The following is a 20,476-nucleotide window of genomic DNA, read 5'->3' on the forward strand; positions in this document are numbered from 1 at the left end:
ATCAGTTATTAAGATGGACACATCTACAACAATGATTTTGATAACTGATTATTCTGGTGTAACAAACTTGCCTACTGCTATACAGGGGGCTGGGGGCAGAGCTCGTACTGGATTCAATCCAGAGGGATTTCAATTGCGCGTTCAGTCTGGCAGATCACAGTTTTGCTTAGTTTGCTCCTCTGAACTCTGAAACTTGAGTAGAACATACAGAAGCTTACTTCTAGATCAGCTCTGCTATGATCTGAACTTTGTTGAACTTGAATACTTTTAGGAAGGGCAACTCCAACCACTACTTAGATAACCTGCAGATAACTAGTATATTGTAATGTATTAGTACATAATGGAATGGGACAGCAGAGGTAAAACTGAACATACCTTGCTGTGTTGGGTTTGGGGTCCTTCCTTTGTAATGCAGTTGAAATGTGTAGAGTAACATTAAGGAAGGAACAGCTTTGCTTATTCAATTTAGCATGCAGCAAGCAAAATCGTCTCTGGTTTACTTGCCTTTTATGATGATACCTTTAATGTTCTAAACCATTGAAGTTTACACTACAGAAGTTCTTCATCTATCACACATGCTTTGCTATTCTTAGTTCAGTTATAAAATCATAAACAGCTTCCATGAATGCCCACCTTTCATTAAAATTAATGATGGTTCCTTCCCAAGCAAAACCAAACGAAACAGAGTATTATAAAAGGTAAGTATGATGTGTTGGCTTTCAAAGTGGAAGCCTGTTTTGCCAGAACATGCCATGTACGGTTTTTATCTAGCTGCATTTACAAGTACTGCCTTCAGGCTCCTACTTAACATGAACCAAATTCTATACCTTCCAATGAAGGCACCTTCACTGCCTACTTTGTTACAGTGAAGTACATGTTGCTTCCATATGAAACTCCTGAAAGTCTAAATCATGTTATTACAATTTCCCCTTCGTTGTAAGACAAAAAACATCACCGGCCCTAATGCATCTAAGGGAAAAGATCCCAAAAGTTTAAAAGACTTGAAAACTTTTACTTGTCTATCAGGAAAATTTAAGATGAATGTTCCTGAGGAAAGCAACAGTTAATGTGGAATAGTTGGAAACCAGTCCTATTAAAATGCTAGAAGAACAGTGTTTACAGGGGCCAAATTCACAGCTGGTCCTTACAAACTGTACACATATGCAAGGAGTGGGTAGGAGTAGGATGGAGAATAGCAAGGCCCTACCTAATTTTAGGTGCCAGCCTCATGATACAAAGCTGCCATATGTTAAAGGTGAATGGAGTGGGAGGATGGAAGAGATTGACTATAATGGGTTTCTGGTAAAAAAATTACAGTGTCCCAGCTATGATTTTTTTATACTGTTCCTCTGTGATCCTAAACCACCAGTGTATAACCATTAATCAATTAGCATACATGATACTTCACTTGGAGAGCAGTTATGCCTGCACATTTTCTCCTATTTGAAAATCAAACCCAGAAGTTACTGATTCACAAAATCTGCTCAATGACAGAATACACTTTCTGTTTGCATTGCTACAGTTCCATCACTTCCATGAGGACTTTTAATGCCAGAGAATACAACCAAAGTGTTGAACTAAGCCTAGGCAAAAATAGCCACATGACTAGCTTTAAAAGTGAACAAGATAGGCTTTCTCTTACTTACAAAACTCTTCCCATCCTAATGCCTTCCAGCTGACTGGTAAGTGCATCGTACACATCTGGATGTAGGTGATGCTTTACGAGGGCTCATTAGCCCCATTGTGCTTCTGGGATCTACAGATAAAATGACTACTTGGGACAGGAATTTCTATTAGAAAATCAGTAATTTCATTTCTAGCAACAGAACAGCCTTAATCATCTAATAAATAAAATAATATTGATAGATGGGTTTTTTTTTTACCTTATTGTGTGGGGTCTTTTCAATACGCTGGTCCTCCAAGTTCAAGACAGACAATGGGAAAATTGAAGAGGATCCAGTGAAGGTTGGAGAGGGTTGGAGAACTTGGCTCAGGAAGAAATGTTGAAGGAATTGGGAAAAGGGCTTGGCCTCAAGCAGAGAAAGCTTGGGGCATTCTTCACTGAAAACAACTCAATATTGGAATAGCATGCCCAGACAGCTGGCAGAATCTCCCTCACTGGACATACCCATCACTTGGCTTGACAGGGCTCTGAAGAGGACTCAACAGACATCAGTTCAGATAACCTCCAGATATCCATCCCTTCAGTCTGGACTTTTCTATGATTTTATTATATGATTCTGGAACTGTAACAGACTGCCAAAACCCCCATTAGGATACATTCAATTGTCACTGAGCAAATGAGGTCAGAATCTCAACTCTTCTTAAGCAAACTGGCTGATACAAACAGTGATCGGAAATGAGAAATGTAAGTTGGTGAGGAAATGGGCATCAGTGATGTGTTTCTATTACACATTAATTGATGGGGCATGAATATGGTGCTATGTATGAATGACTGATTGTATTGCTACAGGCAAAATAAAAGTGCTTGCTGTCTCCATTAGAGTACACCAGCTTATCTTAAAACATATCTGGGGCCAAATTCAACCTTCACTCTCCAGCAGCAGAGTAATGCACAGTTATGCAGCAGGAAAGCAGTTATACTAGCAATGAACCTGATCCCTACCTTTTAGTCTACTGGCTTAATATCTGTCCTTCTGATAACTGCTGTTATGTTAGTAAGACACTTGAACTCACTTACTTTCCGATGCATACAGAGGTGTAACTCAGAGGGGCTGGCATTACTGTTTGCTATTTTGTGGTAAACCTATACACGACCTTAATGCCTAGCACAGAATCATGTGAGCGCTTGACACACCAGTGGTCTAAAAGGTAGTTTTCTCACACTTGTGGCTGATCTTAGCAACCTGGTTGATTGAAAACGACTTACTGAGAGACTGAAATGATTTCCTGAGGTGATTTCAAAGATTGTCTTGAGGTGAAGATGCATGGACAAAATACAGCTTTCCCCAGCAGGTATAGAGAGCTGTTCAGCTCCTTAGGATATATAGCCATGTAAATGTTTTATTCATGTCAGTTATTCACATAAGTGGGTTTCACTTTAGTGTGTAACACAAGCCAGCTGGTTTGCTTCTTTTAAAATCTGATTTCTCAGGCACTTCATATTGCTACACCCCCTTCAGAGATATTTATGGCAATTTCACAGCAAGCTCTCTCAAGCTTATGTGCCATTAAGATTCCATTCTGGGGTGTTTACTGCATTAGATTTATAACATACAGATTTATGGACTCAGCTACTTGATGGCCCAATAAAGCATGTTGGAACTGAAGGCAACTACTAATTAAAATAATACTTGATTGTCCTTAGCATATTGTAAAACTGCTGTGGATTTAAACAGAGCCACTGCAGCTCCTAGAAAGCCTCCCAGCCTAACTGTGTAATAAGAAAACTGACAATTTGCATGTAAGATCAGTTTATTTGTGGCTACACTTAGGGAATTATAACGTTTTTCTATCTGTTTGTATACATGGAAGTGAACTAGCGTTGAAATACTTTTAGGCACCCTGTGGCTTTGGCTGTTCTAAACACCAAAGAATGAAACTTCACAGCCAAAGGGAACAAGAAGGTTACAGTATTAGTTCCAGGGTTGTAAAGTATCAACTATTCCACTAATCCCCATTTAAACAATTAGCTTAAATCCTACTGAAAAGGATCAGCTGTTAAGATGCACCTCAAGCAAAGTTCCTCATGGAAAAGGGTACTTTTCAGTGTTGGGTAGAATTTTCATCTTGAAATCTCTAACATTCAGTGTTAGAAACAAGAGACTTGGGCAACACTGCTCCTTGCTCTAAACAGTTAACGTTCTCAGGCTGACTTCATCCACCTGACAAAATGTAGTAAGAGGTATGAATTTTCAAGCATGCAAACAGCCTGGCTTACACTGTAATTAGGAAACAGTGAGGAAAGCAAAATATGGAAACAGTTAAAATGAATATTAATTACCATGATGCCTTATTACAATGCTCAGTTAATTCCATTCTAATGAACTGCATTAAGAGCTCTTAACACCAGTGTGGTGGCTCCATTCAGAATAGAATTTTTTAGGCAGTGGTCATGAAAGGTGATTTCATACCCTTCTCTGCAATTAAAATGGATAGATTTTACTTGCCTGCCACAAAGACTGACATGCAGAACCTCACAGGACAGGTAACGATGGAAAACTGAGGCACTATCATTTGAAATGCTAGGAGCACATTAAGAAGAGGGAAGAACATTCATGAGTCCTTAACAAGCAAAAATCAGATACGCAAAAACTCCTTAAAAAGCCTTTTCATGTCAACTATTGAACTAAAATCTGGTGTTTCAGCAAGTGGGGGTAATGTGCAAGCCATCTACAAATGAGGGTTCCACCATCTAGATCAGATGAGATGCTGGTGTTGCTCATCTGAATTTACTGTCACATCTGCAATAGGTCAGTGTCCAAATGCAGAATTTTGGAAGAAATTTCTTGCACATTTTCAGCAAATCCAGCTTTCTGCTGAGTCACCAAGATAAGCACTTATATGAGAAGCATGGTAACCAAACCAGCACAAAAAGAGGCGAGATGTTTGAAGAAAATGAGAGTTCTTCTACTCCTTCTCTAAATTATATTTGCTATTATTGCTAGATGATACTATCTTCAATCTCAGTTTCCAATTACACAGGTATAAACCTACAGTATTGCAAGTGTTTTACCCAGAACAGAATCCAGCATCCATCTTTCTAACTGTCCTATAATGGCTCCCTGAATGAACAGATGGAGACCAAGGAAATAAGTGCTCTATTTTAATAGTTGCTCTTGCTTTTATTTCCATTGCTATGAAATTGGCTTTTAATTCACTTTCATTTCCTAAGTTATTTTCCTACAATTTATTTTGGTATAAATCCCATGTAGTAACCTACATCTGTCTAAAAGAAAAGCCACCCTTTGATTAGAGCTGGAATGCAGTATCATATACTGTGTGCTTGGAAACCTCTGCAGAAAAAAACATGTCTGCTTTAATACATCTAGCTCGAGGCACCACGGGGTGAGTCGAGGACAACAGAGCAGTGGGTTTGAAATAAAGGAAAAGCAATGTCCCTGCTTCTCTTTGGCTCGCCCATACATAAACTTCAATGCTATTTATGTGACTTTTATAACAGTTTGGGGTAAAAGTAATTCTATCTGCCTGCAAAAATTGATTTGCTGCCTTTCCTGTCTTTGAGGAGACCGTGGAAGTCCACCTGCAAAACAAGGGTTCCTGGCACCTGTAAGAATTAAGTAATATGCCAATTTCAGCAGCAAGAATAACTTGCTCTTCATTCGACAATGATCACGATATATGTGCAATGGAGATGAATTCTATTTTTCACCAATTATTTCAGTCTTCTAAAGGAATAATAAAAATCCCCTATTATATTAGTTATTTTTCACTATATTCTGAAATAACAACAACATATTTTTCAATTCACTTCCAGAAGCTTCTGGAACATACAACGGAACAACCCCTGTTTTCATGCATCTTTCCTCCAGCATCAGAGAATACAACTGAAGTAAAATCTTTCCTATAGCTTACAACAAACTCCTACAGCTTTTAGCAAGCAGATCTTTGTAAAAAAGCTTTCAATTCTCTATCTAGCAGGCATATTATTATGTCCTGCTGACATTAGCAGGATAGAAACCACAGTTTGGATTTGGTTATAAAAAATAATACTCCCCCCCCTTTTTGTAACTAACGGATTTGTACTGCATTTTTTCTTCTAGTCTGTCAGAAAAGTGATCACTACAGAAATCTTATCGTTAAGGAAAGCCAAAAAAGGCTTTGTAACAAGGGCCCAAGCTTAGTGCTTCCCTTTTTTGTTTTTTCTTTCCGCAGATGATCACATCTCCAAATGATTACTGCGTTTGAAGCTTTTGTGGAGGTTTTCTTTATGCTTTAGCCGCTGTGTGAGTGTAACATCTCATCAATGGCACCTCTGCTCTAGTCTCTGGAGAGCTCTGGGAAATTCGTTTGTAACATCTCTTGAGAAGTCACAGATAACTCCTGGTGCAAAACATTTTCCTGTAATTTGTTTTTTGGGGTGCACAACAACTGCTCCCTGGTGCAGTGTCCCCCCCTGAGCACCTCTCAGTGTGATTCACATTAGTTAGCATGAGTATTTCTAATAAGCCGCTATGAAAAGTATGCCTTTGTCTTTGTCCCATGAAGACATAGAAAGCAAACCCTATGGACACTGGAGGTATCATTTGCATAGGGTAGAAATCAGGAACAAAAAATAGTATATATGCAGAATATGAGAGAAGGCTTTTGCACTTGGTGCAGCCTCAGGGGCACGATCAATGGAATAGAAGCTGCTTAACCTGCAGCCAGTGATACCATGAAATGTCAATATTCAGTGATACTCAAGTTAGTAAACCTCCATTTATCATCTAAGTGTAAAGACTAGAGGATAATGACTTTTCTTCTACATGAGTGGTATGGCAGTTGGAAAACTCTTGATTGTTTGATAAACGTACCTAAACACTTTCTTTCCTGTTCTTTCACCTTCTTGCACCAACAGAACAACCTATTCCACACAACGGAGCAGGATATGACCTCACAAAAACCTATCAGTAACTAGACTTAGGTGAAACCACAGCATTACCTGCTAAAAATCTAGAAGAATTCTTCCACTCCTCCAAAATATAAGGGCATTTTTAAAACCTGGTATTTATACTTGTAAACCATTCAGGGGATAAGATTTTTCTTCCTTACCTCCTGGGTCCATTGTAGGGTCAAACACAGAACTGGGGAAGTTCTCAACATTGCAGTTGGGTTTTCAAACCCATGTGAAAGCTTGAGACACACATTTCATACTGAATTTCAGTTGGTTTTGTGACTGAGCCCTCTAGGACCCTTTGGGCAATGAAGTTAGAAAACCCAGGGAAGAACAAGTGATACTGGCAATAAAGATACAAATAAAGCAGATGGCAGCTTTTGTTATTTTACTCATTTTTCTATTAATTCTAGGTTTAAAATATGTTTAATATGCTTTTACTTCAACTCTGACCCATTTTCCCCCAGAAGTACTCACTTGATGAAATATTTGATTCCATCTGCTGTATAAGCTTCCTCCCATCCATAAGGCAGACCTAAGATGAAATAAAGAAACAAGACGTGTTTCAAACCTTAAAGTGACTCAAAGAACACAGTTTTGAGATGATATAAATCAGAATGCTGTCATTTCAAACCATGTCTAAAAAAGATTATAAATGAATTTTTGATGTTTTGTAACAAAATAATTTAAACAATACAATTTAATAACTATTCGCTGTGCTGCAAAGCTATAAACCATTTCATGATACTTTCATGACTAGCATTTCTTTTGTAGAAGCTGACAGTCTGGTCAAATCACAGTGTAGTAATTAAATATTTTTGAACTTTATATTGTAATTTACACCTACATAAAGTGACCAAAACCCTCCTGTGCCTGTCTTCTGTTGAGGTCTGTTTTTACAGCTGTTAAATACAGATGCTAATAACGATACAAGGTAGAAGGATGGGCAGAATGAAATCCTCTGCTCTTTGTTTTTTTTACTACGTTTACACATAATTCATGGGGAATTTAGGCACAAATTCCACACAGAGACAGATTTGGAGAAAATATGTACAGATATTTCTGTTATACATCCTAAAAAGGTTAATTTACTAAATACACTGCTTAATTTTGTGATTTATACTAATGTAATCAGTCACACTAATCTTAAAAACTCAATCTTGGACTTTGTTCTTAGGTTGACAGTCCTATCCATGAGACTAATAATACTTTTATTAGGGTACAATACTGTATCACTTTAAAAACTAAATTTTCATAGCAAACCTCTGCCTTTTCAATTACTGTTCATTCAACACCAACTGTTTGCAGGGTTTGGAAAGTGCTGGAGAAAGAAGCATCAGTCAATGTGCAGAAACGCTCCTGATGGACGCTTTTGTGACACTGCACTGTAATGTAGATCAAGTGAAAGGTCCTGAAAAACCTCCCTCTCTTGGAGACTAGAAATATGTATATGAAATTAAAATATGCATGAAAACTTATTCTGGAAGTGCTTTAGCTTGGGAGCCATCTCGAAATGTGTCTTAGGAGTTAAACTATTTTTGTGCAAGTCACAGTATCTCAAAGACCAGCTCATTAGAACCATCTGTGAGCCTGCTTTAGATTTAAAACTCTTATTTGGAAAATGTGCTGGCCTGCAAGCACCAGATGATCTTTGAAAGCTGCTTCATACCAAGGAATGCCCTAAGCAAAAACGTTTATTTTGGAACTTCTTTCTCAAAAGGCTCATTTTCTTCTCTCCCATCATCACAACTTTGTCTTTCGTGTGGTCCTTCCTAGCTGGAAAGGGCTAACTTCAGTTCTCTAACATAAACAGTCATTACAGCTACTGAATCATGACCTGGCACAGTGAAGCAGGTATAAACCATCTGAGAAGGAACTATACCTGTAGGCATCAAGTGAAGAGCAACAAGTCAGTCAGCCAGAACTCCAGAAGTCAGGAAGGGAACTTGAGAATTAGTAATTGTAGAACAGCACCATTACTGTTCAGTACAGCTTGAAAAGCAAAAAGCTCACTGGCTTACTTCTCCTTTCATTTCTACCCCATATTAGTCATTTATCTCAGACTTCTTCCCATTTTCAGTTTAGAACAGAGCTATACAATCTGTTCCTCAAAACATGCCACCTACTACCTTTCAGAGAGAATGATCCACAGCTACTTCCCTTTAAATACAAGGTAGCTGCTGCATAACAGTTTTCAAGCTCTGACTCCATCATGAAGAAAGGAAGAAAAGGATGTTTCAGGTTACAAATATGCTAGACATGATCACAAGTTCTTCCTCTCCCATAAAATATGGGACCTTCCTTCAACATGGATATTTTCTAATCATTTAAATGGCAATAGGGTTCATCCTTCAATTGCTTCCATCTGCCCTGGCCTTTCCTCATGCCTGCATGCAACGTGCATATGTGAAATAAGTAAGAACATCTCTTCTATAGAACCCCAGCATCTGCTCTGTGCTCACACGGATCCCCTCTATCGCCTGTTTCATTCATCAGTGATTATAACCCTTTTTTCACTAGAGAGTTGATTAAAGTTATGTCTTTTTTTCTCATTTCTAAATGAAGAATGGTACGTAGGTAGCAATGAAAACTGATGCTCTGTATTCTTTTGTTAACACAAAAGACTGTGCTTTTCAAAAACACTGAGTACATCTGTCACCTATAAATTAAACTCCGGAGATATCTCTACAGTTTTATTTGCCTTTTTGCCTATATATGCATTAGATTGTATATCCTATCCACTCTTTATATGCGTCGAAGTTCCACCTACATCTGCAGTTTTTTTAATGCCTTTCTTTTCCACATTTTTACTTTTTCTCCACTAGTTTTTCACTGCTGTTCCCTTTACTCATTTCCTTCATGGTTAGATTTGTACTTGTATCTCTTGGTATTTCCCAGGGTAGCCAGAAGGCTCTTATGTTTTGCATCGTGTTTCCCTAGACATCGTCTTCACTTCCTTCAAGCTCCTTTCCCCATGAATGATTCATAAGTTGATCTACTTCCTAGTGCTCTATTTTTTCACACCCTCCAGGGTCAGACTTGTTGCCTGTCCTAGGACTTGCTTTGAAAGACTGCTAAGCTGTCACCTGGAGTAAATGGGAGGTACAGGAGCTCAAACCATCAGAAACACAGTCTGAAAGATACAAGATTTAGCCTGTATAAACCCTGGCAGTCTTAGGTTTCCTACATACTTATAATTTCTTCTGTGAATTGCTGCAGTCTTTGATGAAACTTCATGAATAATATATCTTGGCTGCAGTTGTCTGCATATATCTTCTATAAAAAAAATTGCCGATTTACAACATTTGAAAGGACTTTCAGCAGAAAAGACAGGACTTCTTCCTATTCAAATATTTGTGACTATTTACCTTTTGCAAGGTAAAGAGAAGGTAAAACTGCAAAAGTAATTATGTCTGCAAAACAAAGAGATACAGTCCAAAGATCCTTTGCCCAAACAGAATAAACAGTCTCCTGAGAGAGTGTTAGCCAAAATACATTGTAACCTACAATTATTTTCCTCTAAGTACATGTATTTAATTAGGGTTAATGCAAAGGAGATTTCTATAATTCGATGTGAAGAATTAAAACAAGAAACCACTTGCTGTCATATGTATACCAGAACTGTGAGCTGGTTACTGAGCAGCAAGGCAGAACCCCTGGTGCCTGCCTGCCTCCTTGGCTGCAAGATGCCTGCTGTGATAACACGATTGTAAAGTTAACATTATATAAAGCTGAAAGGAAATGAAACCCTAGGGCAAGCAAAATTTTCCTGACACTTGATAAAGTGTGGATAGCATCGATCTTTATCACTTCCTGGGGTTAAAAGGACAGAAAATGCATCAGCATTGACACTTGGCTGGTTGCAGTAAGTAGAAAGATCAGCATCAGCCCAAGTTATAAACTTATATGAAACAACAGACATTGAAGATCTTGTCTACTGTTTCCAGTATACACACTTCCTCAATAAAAGCTGCATACAGCATGATCAAAGCATGTCCCCAAAGCAAGAAGGGGGAAAATACAGATATTAGGAAAAAGCCTCATTTTACTGGACAGTTATCAAAGCTTGAGACCGCAGTAATGTACTTGGGTGGGGTTTTCTCCCAGTATGTTAGTTAAAAAAATATTAAAGGAAAAGAAATGTGGAGATCAGTAGATGAAACTAATAAAAGCAGATACCATAGCATGAATGTTCTGCTGACCCAAAACTGACAGTTACTTCCCTAACATCTAAATACTGCTGTCCAACTATGGCTTACTTTTCTTCTATTCTGCCAAAATTACTCAAAGGAAATGAGAGATTTCGAGTCTATAGCAAGAATTGTTCAAGTTCTCTAGGATTCTATCCAGATTTGGCCAAAGTGAGACTATTTAAATGCTTCAAGATAAGCATGTCCAGTGCTTTACACTGACCTTAAGGCCAGACTAAAACCCTGCTTCCATTATAAGCAGTCATACAAATAGTACTGATGAATTTGAAAAGAGTGCTTAGGGACAGCTGCCTACCAGAGGGATAATCTCACCTCAAAACTCTTTTGTGAAGCAGAAACTTATTTCCAGCAGCATTCACAGCTTTGTCATCCACCATAAAAAGGATATCTGGCTACAACTGGCTCCTGTTAAGGCTAAACAATCCTATGTCTGTATCATTAAACCACCTTGTCTGGAACTCATATTAAGTATTGTGCTTAAGGGATGTAATATCTATCTGGAATTGAAAAGCCACATAGTACAAGTATTCTGTTTTACAATGAACACATTCTTTGACCAGCTACTGAAATAAGGATGTCTTTTCTCACATATCCCTTTACCTAGCTTGACTTCTCCAGTTATACATACTTCTTTAATGTATGTATACAAAGATAGCACAAGCTAGCTCAGAACTACCCTTTATTTGCCTCCTTATAATTTACTTATATTTTAGGTTCTCAAAAATGACTTCTTTTTAAGAAACAGAAATTACCTGATAAAAGTATTTCTGATACGCAAGACTTGATAAAGTTTTCTCTGTCACTTGATAAACGAGGTTTTAAATTCTGATCTCTTTTCAATATCCACCAATTCCAGCTCTTACCAACACTTAAACCTTCCTCACGTGGCCTCAATAATGGTGTAAAATTTGTTAGTTGAGATCCCAAATGCCTTTGGCTCTTCTCTCTGAGCTATGTAGGCAATGCAAAGAGGAAGAAAAGCTGACTTGCTGATCCTACTTTTGCTGGTGTTGGGCTCCTGAATGCTACAGGAATATGGCAATATCTCACATAGGAGACGAGAGGTAACAGATGATGCAATACCAGCAGAGGAACTCCTTGGAGACAGGCAATTTGGTACAGCTAAAGCAAAAACTTGTGGAGAAACATCCAGCCTTGCTTATCAAGTGTGTTCAGTGAGGTGCAGGCATAAAAGGGCTCTTTATTTTTTGAGGCTGTCAGTAACACGTACTGTATTTTACTACTTATTTGTGAACTGAATATAAAAACTGGGGTTCAGAAAAAACAGCTTTCAGAAGTGAGCACGCACTCTCGCATTTGTTTGTGTGCCACTTTATTCTTCAGATCATTTCAAGGGCTCTTCCCACAAACAAATGTGTTTCATTTTATGAATAATAGTCTGCTAAGGGGCCATTCCTTTCCTTTCTTTCATATATCAAACCCTATTATAAAGAAATTGCTCTTTTTCTTTTGTTGTTGTTAATTCAATAAAGCAAAGATGGAGTAAGTAGTTTTCAAGTGGAGACATCTGGGAAATACCAGCAACTGAAATCTGTGCTAATTCAGAATATGGTTGGCAGATTGGCTTGTCTCCCTTTGGTCTTGATCCTAGAAACCATGCTTCAGGAAAAATATTTTTCTTTGGATGTCCAGGGCATGGTAACCTTGTGTTTTCCCATCTCTTATTAATCATAAGATACTGACCTATCTATGCTGGCAAACTCATTACTCTCTTATTAAAACAATTACATCCTATCAAGTTACAATTGAGAATGAGAGCTATAAAATCATTTGCTTTGTGTGCTGAAAAATTGTATGATCAATTTTAAGAACTTCATTGTAATTTTGAAATTACAGTTATAAATGTGGTTTTTTTTTTCTATTCTAACATTTGTCTGTGAATAACTTGGTACAGTTAATTAGAAACAGTATGAACACAACAGAAATTGTAATATATGAATGATGACCGGCCAACTGACTGATTGAAGGAAGCTAAGAATGACCTCAATCAGTATATGAGATCAGACACTGCTGTAGACATACTGCTCTCCTACCTAAACAATAAGGAAATCCAAATTTAGAACAAACTGCCCACCACATGCACTTGAATTCTTCAGAAATGAGAGCTACAGCCATCCGAGCAATGAGGTTGCTGCTATTTGTCCTCAGGAAGGATAAACTATTATCTTCCTGAAACATTACTTTAAAAAGATACCTTTTCAGAAGCTGAATATTGGAAATACAACAGAAAAAAACCCACCCAAAACAATTTGGACTGTTATTAAAATGAGAAGTAAAAGGTGTAGTGGATGCTTATTTTTATCCACGCAGGAGGTTAGCAGTGAACGCACAAACCAAGCACAGCACTTGAAAGGGCAATAAAATACTTTCTTCTGCTTAGTTGATGGCAATCAAACATGTACAACTAATTATGCAGAAATGGCAGAGTCACTGGAGCTTGCAGGACATACTTTACAATAACACTACTATAAAACATCCTGACTTTAAAGGGAATAGAAAGAATATAGCAAATGAAGTAATGAGCTGTCTGCTTCACCAAATAGAAGCTGCTCTTTCAAGTCCTCCTTTTAGCCCAGAGGTAAACCAGAAGATTTACCCATTGCCTGCTGTCACAGGATAGAATCTGAGCATCTACAACAGCTACTGATGGGAAACCAGGAACTTTTTTTTAGCATACAAAAAGCTGAAAAAAGACTGAAATTGAAATGCTGACATGAAAGGAATTTAAAGTACTACTAATGAGTATTATTTTTATAATGTAATCACCTTTCTGAGAAAAGGAATTATTTAGCAACTTACACTGAAAAAAACAAGCTTATTATTTCAAGATACTGATAACACAATCAAGATGTGTCCCATTTGGCTTACAATGCCTTTTCACATACCGCACATCTGATAGCCGAAGTTCACAATTGATTATTGGGAGGCCTGACATACCATTAAGCAGTACATCCTCCAACATTACAGCTATTTTAGTCATGAATGTAATATGTTTGTTTAGTCATCAGGTCAGGACAGTGTAAGCCCTCAGAGGTGAGGGATAATGAAGGCAGAGAGGAGTTACAGACTGCTGAAGAGAAGACAGGAAACATTATGGTCCATAACTGGGGATCTAGACAGAAACGCCATGTAGGCTAAAGAAATTCATAGAAGTACCTTTTGAGAACATTCTTGTTCTGATTGTTGGTCCAATCCACTTTCAGCTCATTAAAGAGAGGCTGGAATAACGCATTCTTACTCCAGAAATACAAGCCTCTGCACACATTCACCACCAGGACTTGGTAATCAGGAACAGCCTGGGACAGTTCACTGTATCGCCATCTCTAAACCATTTCTCTTTTCCTCAGTTGTCCTCCTCTCTTGCTCTCCTGATTACCCTGGTCTGGAATTCATCCATCTCCTCCCTTCCTTACTGGATCAACTTCTCTTGTCACCATCTATTGTGCTACCCACCCACGTCCATCACTGTCATCTCACATTGCTCACTGACGCATGTGATAGTTAAATATAAGCTTTCTAAAAGCATTCATTGGTAACAAATTAAAATGACTAAAATTAGAATTGAGCAGAAATTGTCTGAGATTTAAAAAGCAGTAGTATTACACGATACACCTTTCTTGCTAAGTAATATCTTACTTTTTTGCACTGATGATGAAATTAAACTGTACAGGGGGCTGGCATGAACCACCTACAATTGAGAGACACAGAACTACTCTGCTGAGCTCATTTCACACTAAGTACAGACCAAAGTCATACTTCTTCCTTTTGAAACAAGAATTGTGAAAAGTACTTAACGCAAGATATCCTTTTAGCCTGTTACAGAAAACACTGTAGCTGCACATAGGTAAAAGAAGGGGTTTATTTACAGGAAGACATGACTTTAAAGACAGCGTATTTTAAAATGAATGTCAAAAGTTCTTAGACACTGGGATAGATGCCTTTCTTTTCTGATATAAAACTGATGGGGAAAAATAATCCACCATGTGCCTGAATTATCATAATTCATTTTACTTCAACAGAATTCAAACATAATACCCGCAGCAATCACTAATGCAAAGCAAAATCTCAATCCTTAACTTCCAGTTACAGATTGCCTTTAAAGATGCTTATGGTAAAACAGATCTAGTAGGAGACTTACACACGTTTTCTACCTCATGTAGGTCTCCTTCCTAAGCACCAAGCAATTATGTTTTCCTCGTGCAAATTCTCCTGAAAATATACTTTTAAGAAGCTTCCTATATCATCCTTGGCAATTGACTTTCTCTGTGCTTCTTTCCATTTCAATTATCACACTGTGCACCATATCCAAGGAGCTCTGCTAGCCCTCAGCTTCTCACTCCTACCCACTGCAAAGAAGTGAAAAAATGTGACAACTGAAGGAACTGACAGAAAAGCACACCAACCCTCTGAGACAAGATAAGCCCCGATAGCTTTAGCATACATTGACACTCGAAACAAAGGTCTGATCATTCCCTTCTCCCTGACAGCTTGCATCCAGCTCTCTCAGGATGCTCATAGTTGTGAAGCCACAGAAATTAACTCATCATTAACTGCACAAGAGTATGCACAACCCCTTTGGTTCAGCTCCACGCTATAATGGCTGCTTTAAGACTTGATACCTGAAATAATGAGACAGTTCTTCAGGACTGGTGTGCAGACACATATACCCACAGGGAGACATGGGGTTACCCACCTCTCCGATAACCAGCCAACTACATCTGAACTGTACTTCAGTAAGACCAAAAGACAAAAGAGGGGTGTCAGCCTTGAGACTGAGATGCTGAGCTGGGACTGAGACCCCACAGTTCAATTCCTGTCTCACCTGTGTATTTCCTCTGACTCTGAGCAATCTGCATCTCCATGCTACACAGTGTGGAAGTTTTATTCCTCCCCCCTCATGTCAAAACATCATATTATAATGAAGGATTAAGGTACCAAAATTCTAAGTATTTTGTCAACATAAATTAGCTGATGGGCTATTTAGAAAGTATTTACCATCTAGTAAAATTTCTAGAGGGTTTTGACTTCAGTCTCCGTGGTTACCAGAACCAAGCACAACTTGTATGGGAAGAGACACCAAGTCAATTAAATTTTTCATAGTGGGCTCACAGTATGAACTAAACGAGTCCATAGATTTTAAAGGTCTGCTCTTTAATGAAGTCTTCCTTCAGAGATGCTGAAAATTAACCTAATGAGCAAATCTTGATAGCTCATCTGCATTTTAGGGTATAACAATATCACTTACTTGCTTTTCATTATTAAAATGTTTTGATTTGAAAGTCAGTACAGACAGTGCCTATTCAAAAGCTGACTCATCTTTTCTCATTAAAGGTAAGTGAATGGAGAGAGAATAAATTGCTTTTCTACCAGCAACAACAGGGTTCTGAAATCTAGGTCACATTAAAGAACTGTCTTATATACAAGTTTTAGACATTGAATTGGCTTTTTCCTTGCTCTGAAACATTAGAAATCACACACATGTTCAATCACCAATACATTGGCTAGCAACATGCTCATAATTGGTAATTCTTCATTTGATCAAGCTATATTCTGTCCTTATTAGTGTCACATTTATCTAACTTCTCTGCTTGTACATAATTACTGTAATGCTCTAACCCTCATACATCAAATTAAACAAGTGGGGTCTAATTTCTACATCCTGTAACAATACCCACAGGTAAGACCAGTTACGTGAAAACCATGTCATTCCTTGCTCACATTCAACAAAAAGTGCTTTTAGCCCAAATGAGGAGAGGTCAGGGATAATTCAGGATTTAAAACCCATTTGTAAATGGACATTTCTTGGAATGTCACTAGAAACCAGGATTAGAATTTTGTAAGAGCCTGGCTACCTGGATTAGATGTCTTAAATAAATAAGGTGCAATTCTATAAAGTCTACAAAGACAAAGTACTACCCTGGGTGCAAATAATCAGTTGCACAAAAGCAAGTGGGGTATGTCTGGCTAGCCCTTGGTTCAGGAGAAAAGGCTCTGGAAGTCCAGGAAAGCCCAAACTTCATATGATTCAGTAACGTAAAGCTATAAGGGAAAGGGAAAACCATTTGGGGATGGAAGAGCTGGTGTGTCAGATATTGAAGCAAACAAACTTATCATGCCATTTTTGTCTCCAACAGGCAGGTCTCAAGTACAGAATTGATGAATTGGAGAGAACTCAGAGAAACACAAGGGTGATGAAATGGCTAGGAGACATGCTGTGTAAGGAAAAAAAAATGAGCAAACTGGTATCAGTTTATTCTGGAGAACAGAAAACAGTGTAGAGACGATATGGTCTTCAGGTATGTTAAAAGCTGCTACAAAGAGAAAAATAGGGTGTTTTCAATAACTATAGGGATGAAGACAAGTAGTAATGTGCTTAAGCTGCAATAAGGAGGATTTATGCCAAAGGAAAAGCTTTCTAATGGCAAAGATAACTAGGGATGGGAATAGTTAGCCTACAGACGCTGTGGAATATGCCAGACACATACCTGTTTGGATTAATGTAGGTATAGTTCATGTTGCTGGTGGGTGAGCTACATAATTGTTGGAGGCCCTTTCTGGCTAAATCTTTTCTGATTCCTTGGTACTAAAGTACCATCTAAGTGCTAGTTTTCTAAACTTCTGTATAGTTTACATCACACCCAGATATTTCTGCTGCTTCTCATTTGCAAGGCACTTTTAGGTCTTGTTTCACAGGAGTAATATATTTTACTTATATTACATTCCAAAACCCTCTCTGTTTGTCTCTTTCTAAATATTTATTGTAAAACCAAACCAGTACTGGCCAAAGAAACAGGCTTCGTAGTACAGGGCTTTTTTTAGGCTTGTCAGTGCCTGAACTTGCATCCTGCTAATACTAAAACCAACCAAACAACAAAAACACTGCCAAAGGTGAAACTGTGAAAGGTTTTATTGCTGTCTTCTGCCATGCTAATAAACTACTCAACCTTCATAGAATCACAGAATAGTTAGGGTTGGAAAGGGCCTTAAGATCACCAAGTTCCAACCCCCCTGCCATGGGCAGGGATACCTCACACTAAACCATATTACCCAAGGCCTCGTCCAACCTAGCCTTGAACACTGCCAGGGATGGAGCATTCACAACCTCCCTGGGCAACCCATTGCAGTGCCTCACTACCCTAACAGGAAAGCATTTCCTCCTTGCATCCAATCTAAACTTCCCCTGTTTCAATTTTAACCCATTACCCCCTGTCCTATCACTACAGTCCCTAATGAACAGTCCCTCCCCAGGACCCCTATAGGCCCCCTTCAGATACCGGAAGGCTGCTATGATTTGGCTTCGCTGGCCTTACTTATTTAGGTAACATTATAGGCACTGCTTTTAAGCACAGATATGCACTTAAACATTGCTATTTCAGCAGTGATGATGCTCTATCCCAGTGATCTCACATTTTTTTGAGTCAGGGATCACTACCCAGCCTCAAAAATTCTGAGAGATTATCATTATGAACCTTGCAATTGAAAAGAACATAAAAATGTTAAGGTCCTGTAGACAAGCTGTAAATCGGTTGCAAGAGATTTGTGGTTCAGTGGCTGTTGACAAACTGCAGCTTGGAAACCACAGCTGTAATTCTGAATTACTTCGAAATACGCGGATAACCAGGCATTAAAAAACTAATTCAGATCAAATACATAGCAATAAAAAGTTGCAATAAATACCGAGTACCAAAATACAGCCATTCAAACAAAAAAGGCAAGAAACCAAGCCCAATAGGATGGAGCTTATGCCTTATGGCTGCCTCTGTTCTCAAGTCTACCCTTTGCAATCAGTCATTCTAATGCAGACTTCAAGAAGTTAAGACAGTGTAAAGGTGCTACTTAACACTTCCACAGTCAAGGCATCAACTGACATTTTTGTTCAATAACACACTGCGTAAATACAACATACAGTACTGATGAACCAGAAACAAAGTATTTTGTAAATCATTAACAAACTGGACAGTTATCTAAGAATGCAGGCGATTAACTATATTGTAATAGATTCTAGCAATATCTAGCAATATAAGGAAGAAAAATAAGCTGCATTTGGGATTTCCTATCAATATGACACCTAGTCAGAAAAAAAAGTTATTAAATTCAGAAGACTTCAGTTAAATCCTTGCTCTTCTTTCTCCTTTCCTATGAATGAGCAAGTTCACTGCTTTATGGCTCAAACACCTTCTTAAAATGGGGATAACAATCCTAATCAAGGCTTACAAATGATGTAAATAAAGCAGATCCTATTGGATTTGTAGACTGAAAAATGGACTTCTCACAGGTCCAGTGCTCCATTTTTAACTCAATTTCCATGCACACTCATTTTAATTTCATTTATATTGGAAATACTTCAAATATTATATACTACTACCTTTCTGAAGTGGAACTCTTCCCTTCCATTGCAATGAAACATTTTCAACTTCTTGAACAGATTTTCCTTTTGGAATCACCATTCTATGAACACTGTCACAATTACCACCCTTCATTCTTATGTAAAATGCAGGCAAAATTGGAGATTTAAATGATTTGCAGAAAATTCAAAGTCTTGCTGCAAGTAAATAGTTTTGTGGAATAAGCTTTTAAATTGTTGTCTGTGACCTTGGAAAACTGCATTACATATGCCTGGATTTTTTATTCCTGGCGATTATAGAATCTGTTTTCCTTGTATTGCAACTTTGAATTTTATTTTTTATTAAAGTACATCAGTTGTTCACCTCTGGGTTTCTTATTTGATTGGATTTGCAGCATATCTAAAGAGCTGCTGATAAGCTATCGATTTTGTAATATAATATTCTCATTTGCAGAATGAGGCAAACAATATTACAGGGCAAAAGGAATCCACTTCTCATCTCATGTGTATTTGATGTTATGTGCTGGGACAATTAAGTCAAGGGTTATCCTCAGTTTACATCACTGAAGACAGAATAAAAGGAAAATTACTAAGTTTTAGTTCAAGTCCCAAACTCTATTCCTGTGCTGCACCAGCAATGTTTTCAGATCAGCAGAGAAATGTGGGTAACTGCAATTTAATGAAAAATATGAACATTTCTTGCAATCTTAAGTGTGATTTTTGGACAAATTATCAGTTTGTGAATTAGCCACCGCTCCTGCACAAAGTCACTCACAGTGAATGGTTGGCAGCAGGGACTTACAATCCAGATGGAGCACATGTTGAACTGGAAGACAAGTGATCCCAGTTCCTATGGAGTTTCCCATTCAGCAGAGCTGGAAACCAGAAAACCACTGCCCCACAGAGACCAAACCAAGTGATGCATTCAGCAGCAGCATGACACTCCTGTCTTGCTCTATCTGCTCTTACCCTATGCTGCCTTTACAAGATGAGACTGAGCAAACAAGAAAGCAACCAAATTCCAGTTTCAAGACCAAACTGGGAGATGCTTCAGCCACATAAGGAAGAGGATTTACATCTCATGTTGCCTTCAGAACTTACTGAAGGCCAGGAAGATGTGCTACAGGCACACCTAACTCCTGCTCTTCTGTAAGGAAAAACTGCTTGTTTTTGAGAAGATGACAACATCTGGTATAACTCCATGATGGTACATGAGTACAGTGGTACAGTGCCAACATTTTGTGGTGTAAGACTGCAGTACCCATAGCTCAGAATTCCACATAATTCTGCAAGTGGGAGCCACAGATGACCAGGTCATATTCC

At 38.2% G+C, this 20,476-nt stretch overlaps 1 protein-coding gene across 5 annotated transcripts in view; it reads right to left on the reverse strand.

The window, feature by feature from the left end:
* The window catches only part of STXBP4 (syntaxin binding protein 4), a 69,230-nt gene that overhangs the window by 10,516 nt on the left and 38,238 nt on the right, over positions 1–20,476 (reverse strand). For 3 of the 5 annotated variants that reach the window (XM_061377427.1, XM_061377430.1, XM_061377426.1), the window contains one exon: positions 7,055–7,112. In XM_061377427.1, coding sequence (XP_061233411.1) covers positions 7,055–7,112 — 58 coding nt within the window. Of the gene's footprint in view, positions 1–4,677; positions 4,746–7,054; positions 7,113–20,476 lie in introns of those variants that run through there. The other 2 variants (XM_061377428.1, XM_061377429.1) reach the window with 1 other exon arrangement.

Source organism: Neopsephotus bourkii, unplaced genomic scaffold (genome assembly GCF_033783945.1).
Source record: "Neopsephotus bourkii isolate Nb327-2 ecotype Australia unplaced genomic scaffold, CSIRO-AGI_Nbou_v1 NB_1749, whole genome shotgun sequence".
NCBI classification, from domain to species: domain Eukaryota; kingdom Metazoa; phylum Chordata; class Aves; order Psittaciformes; family Psittacidae; genus Neopsephotus; species Neopsephotus bourkii.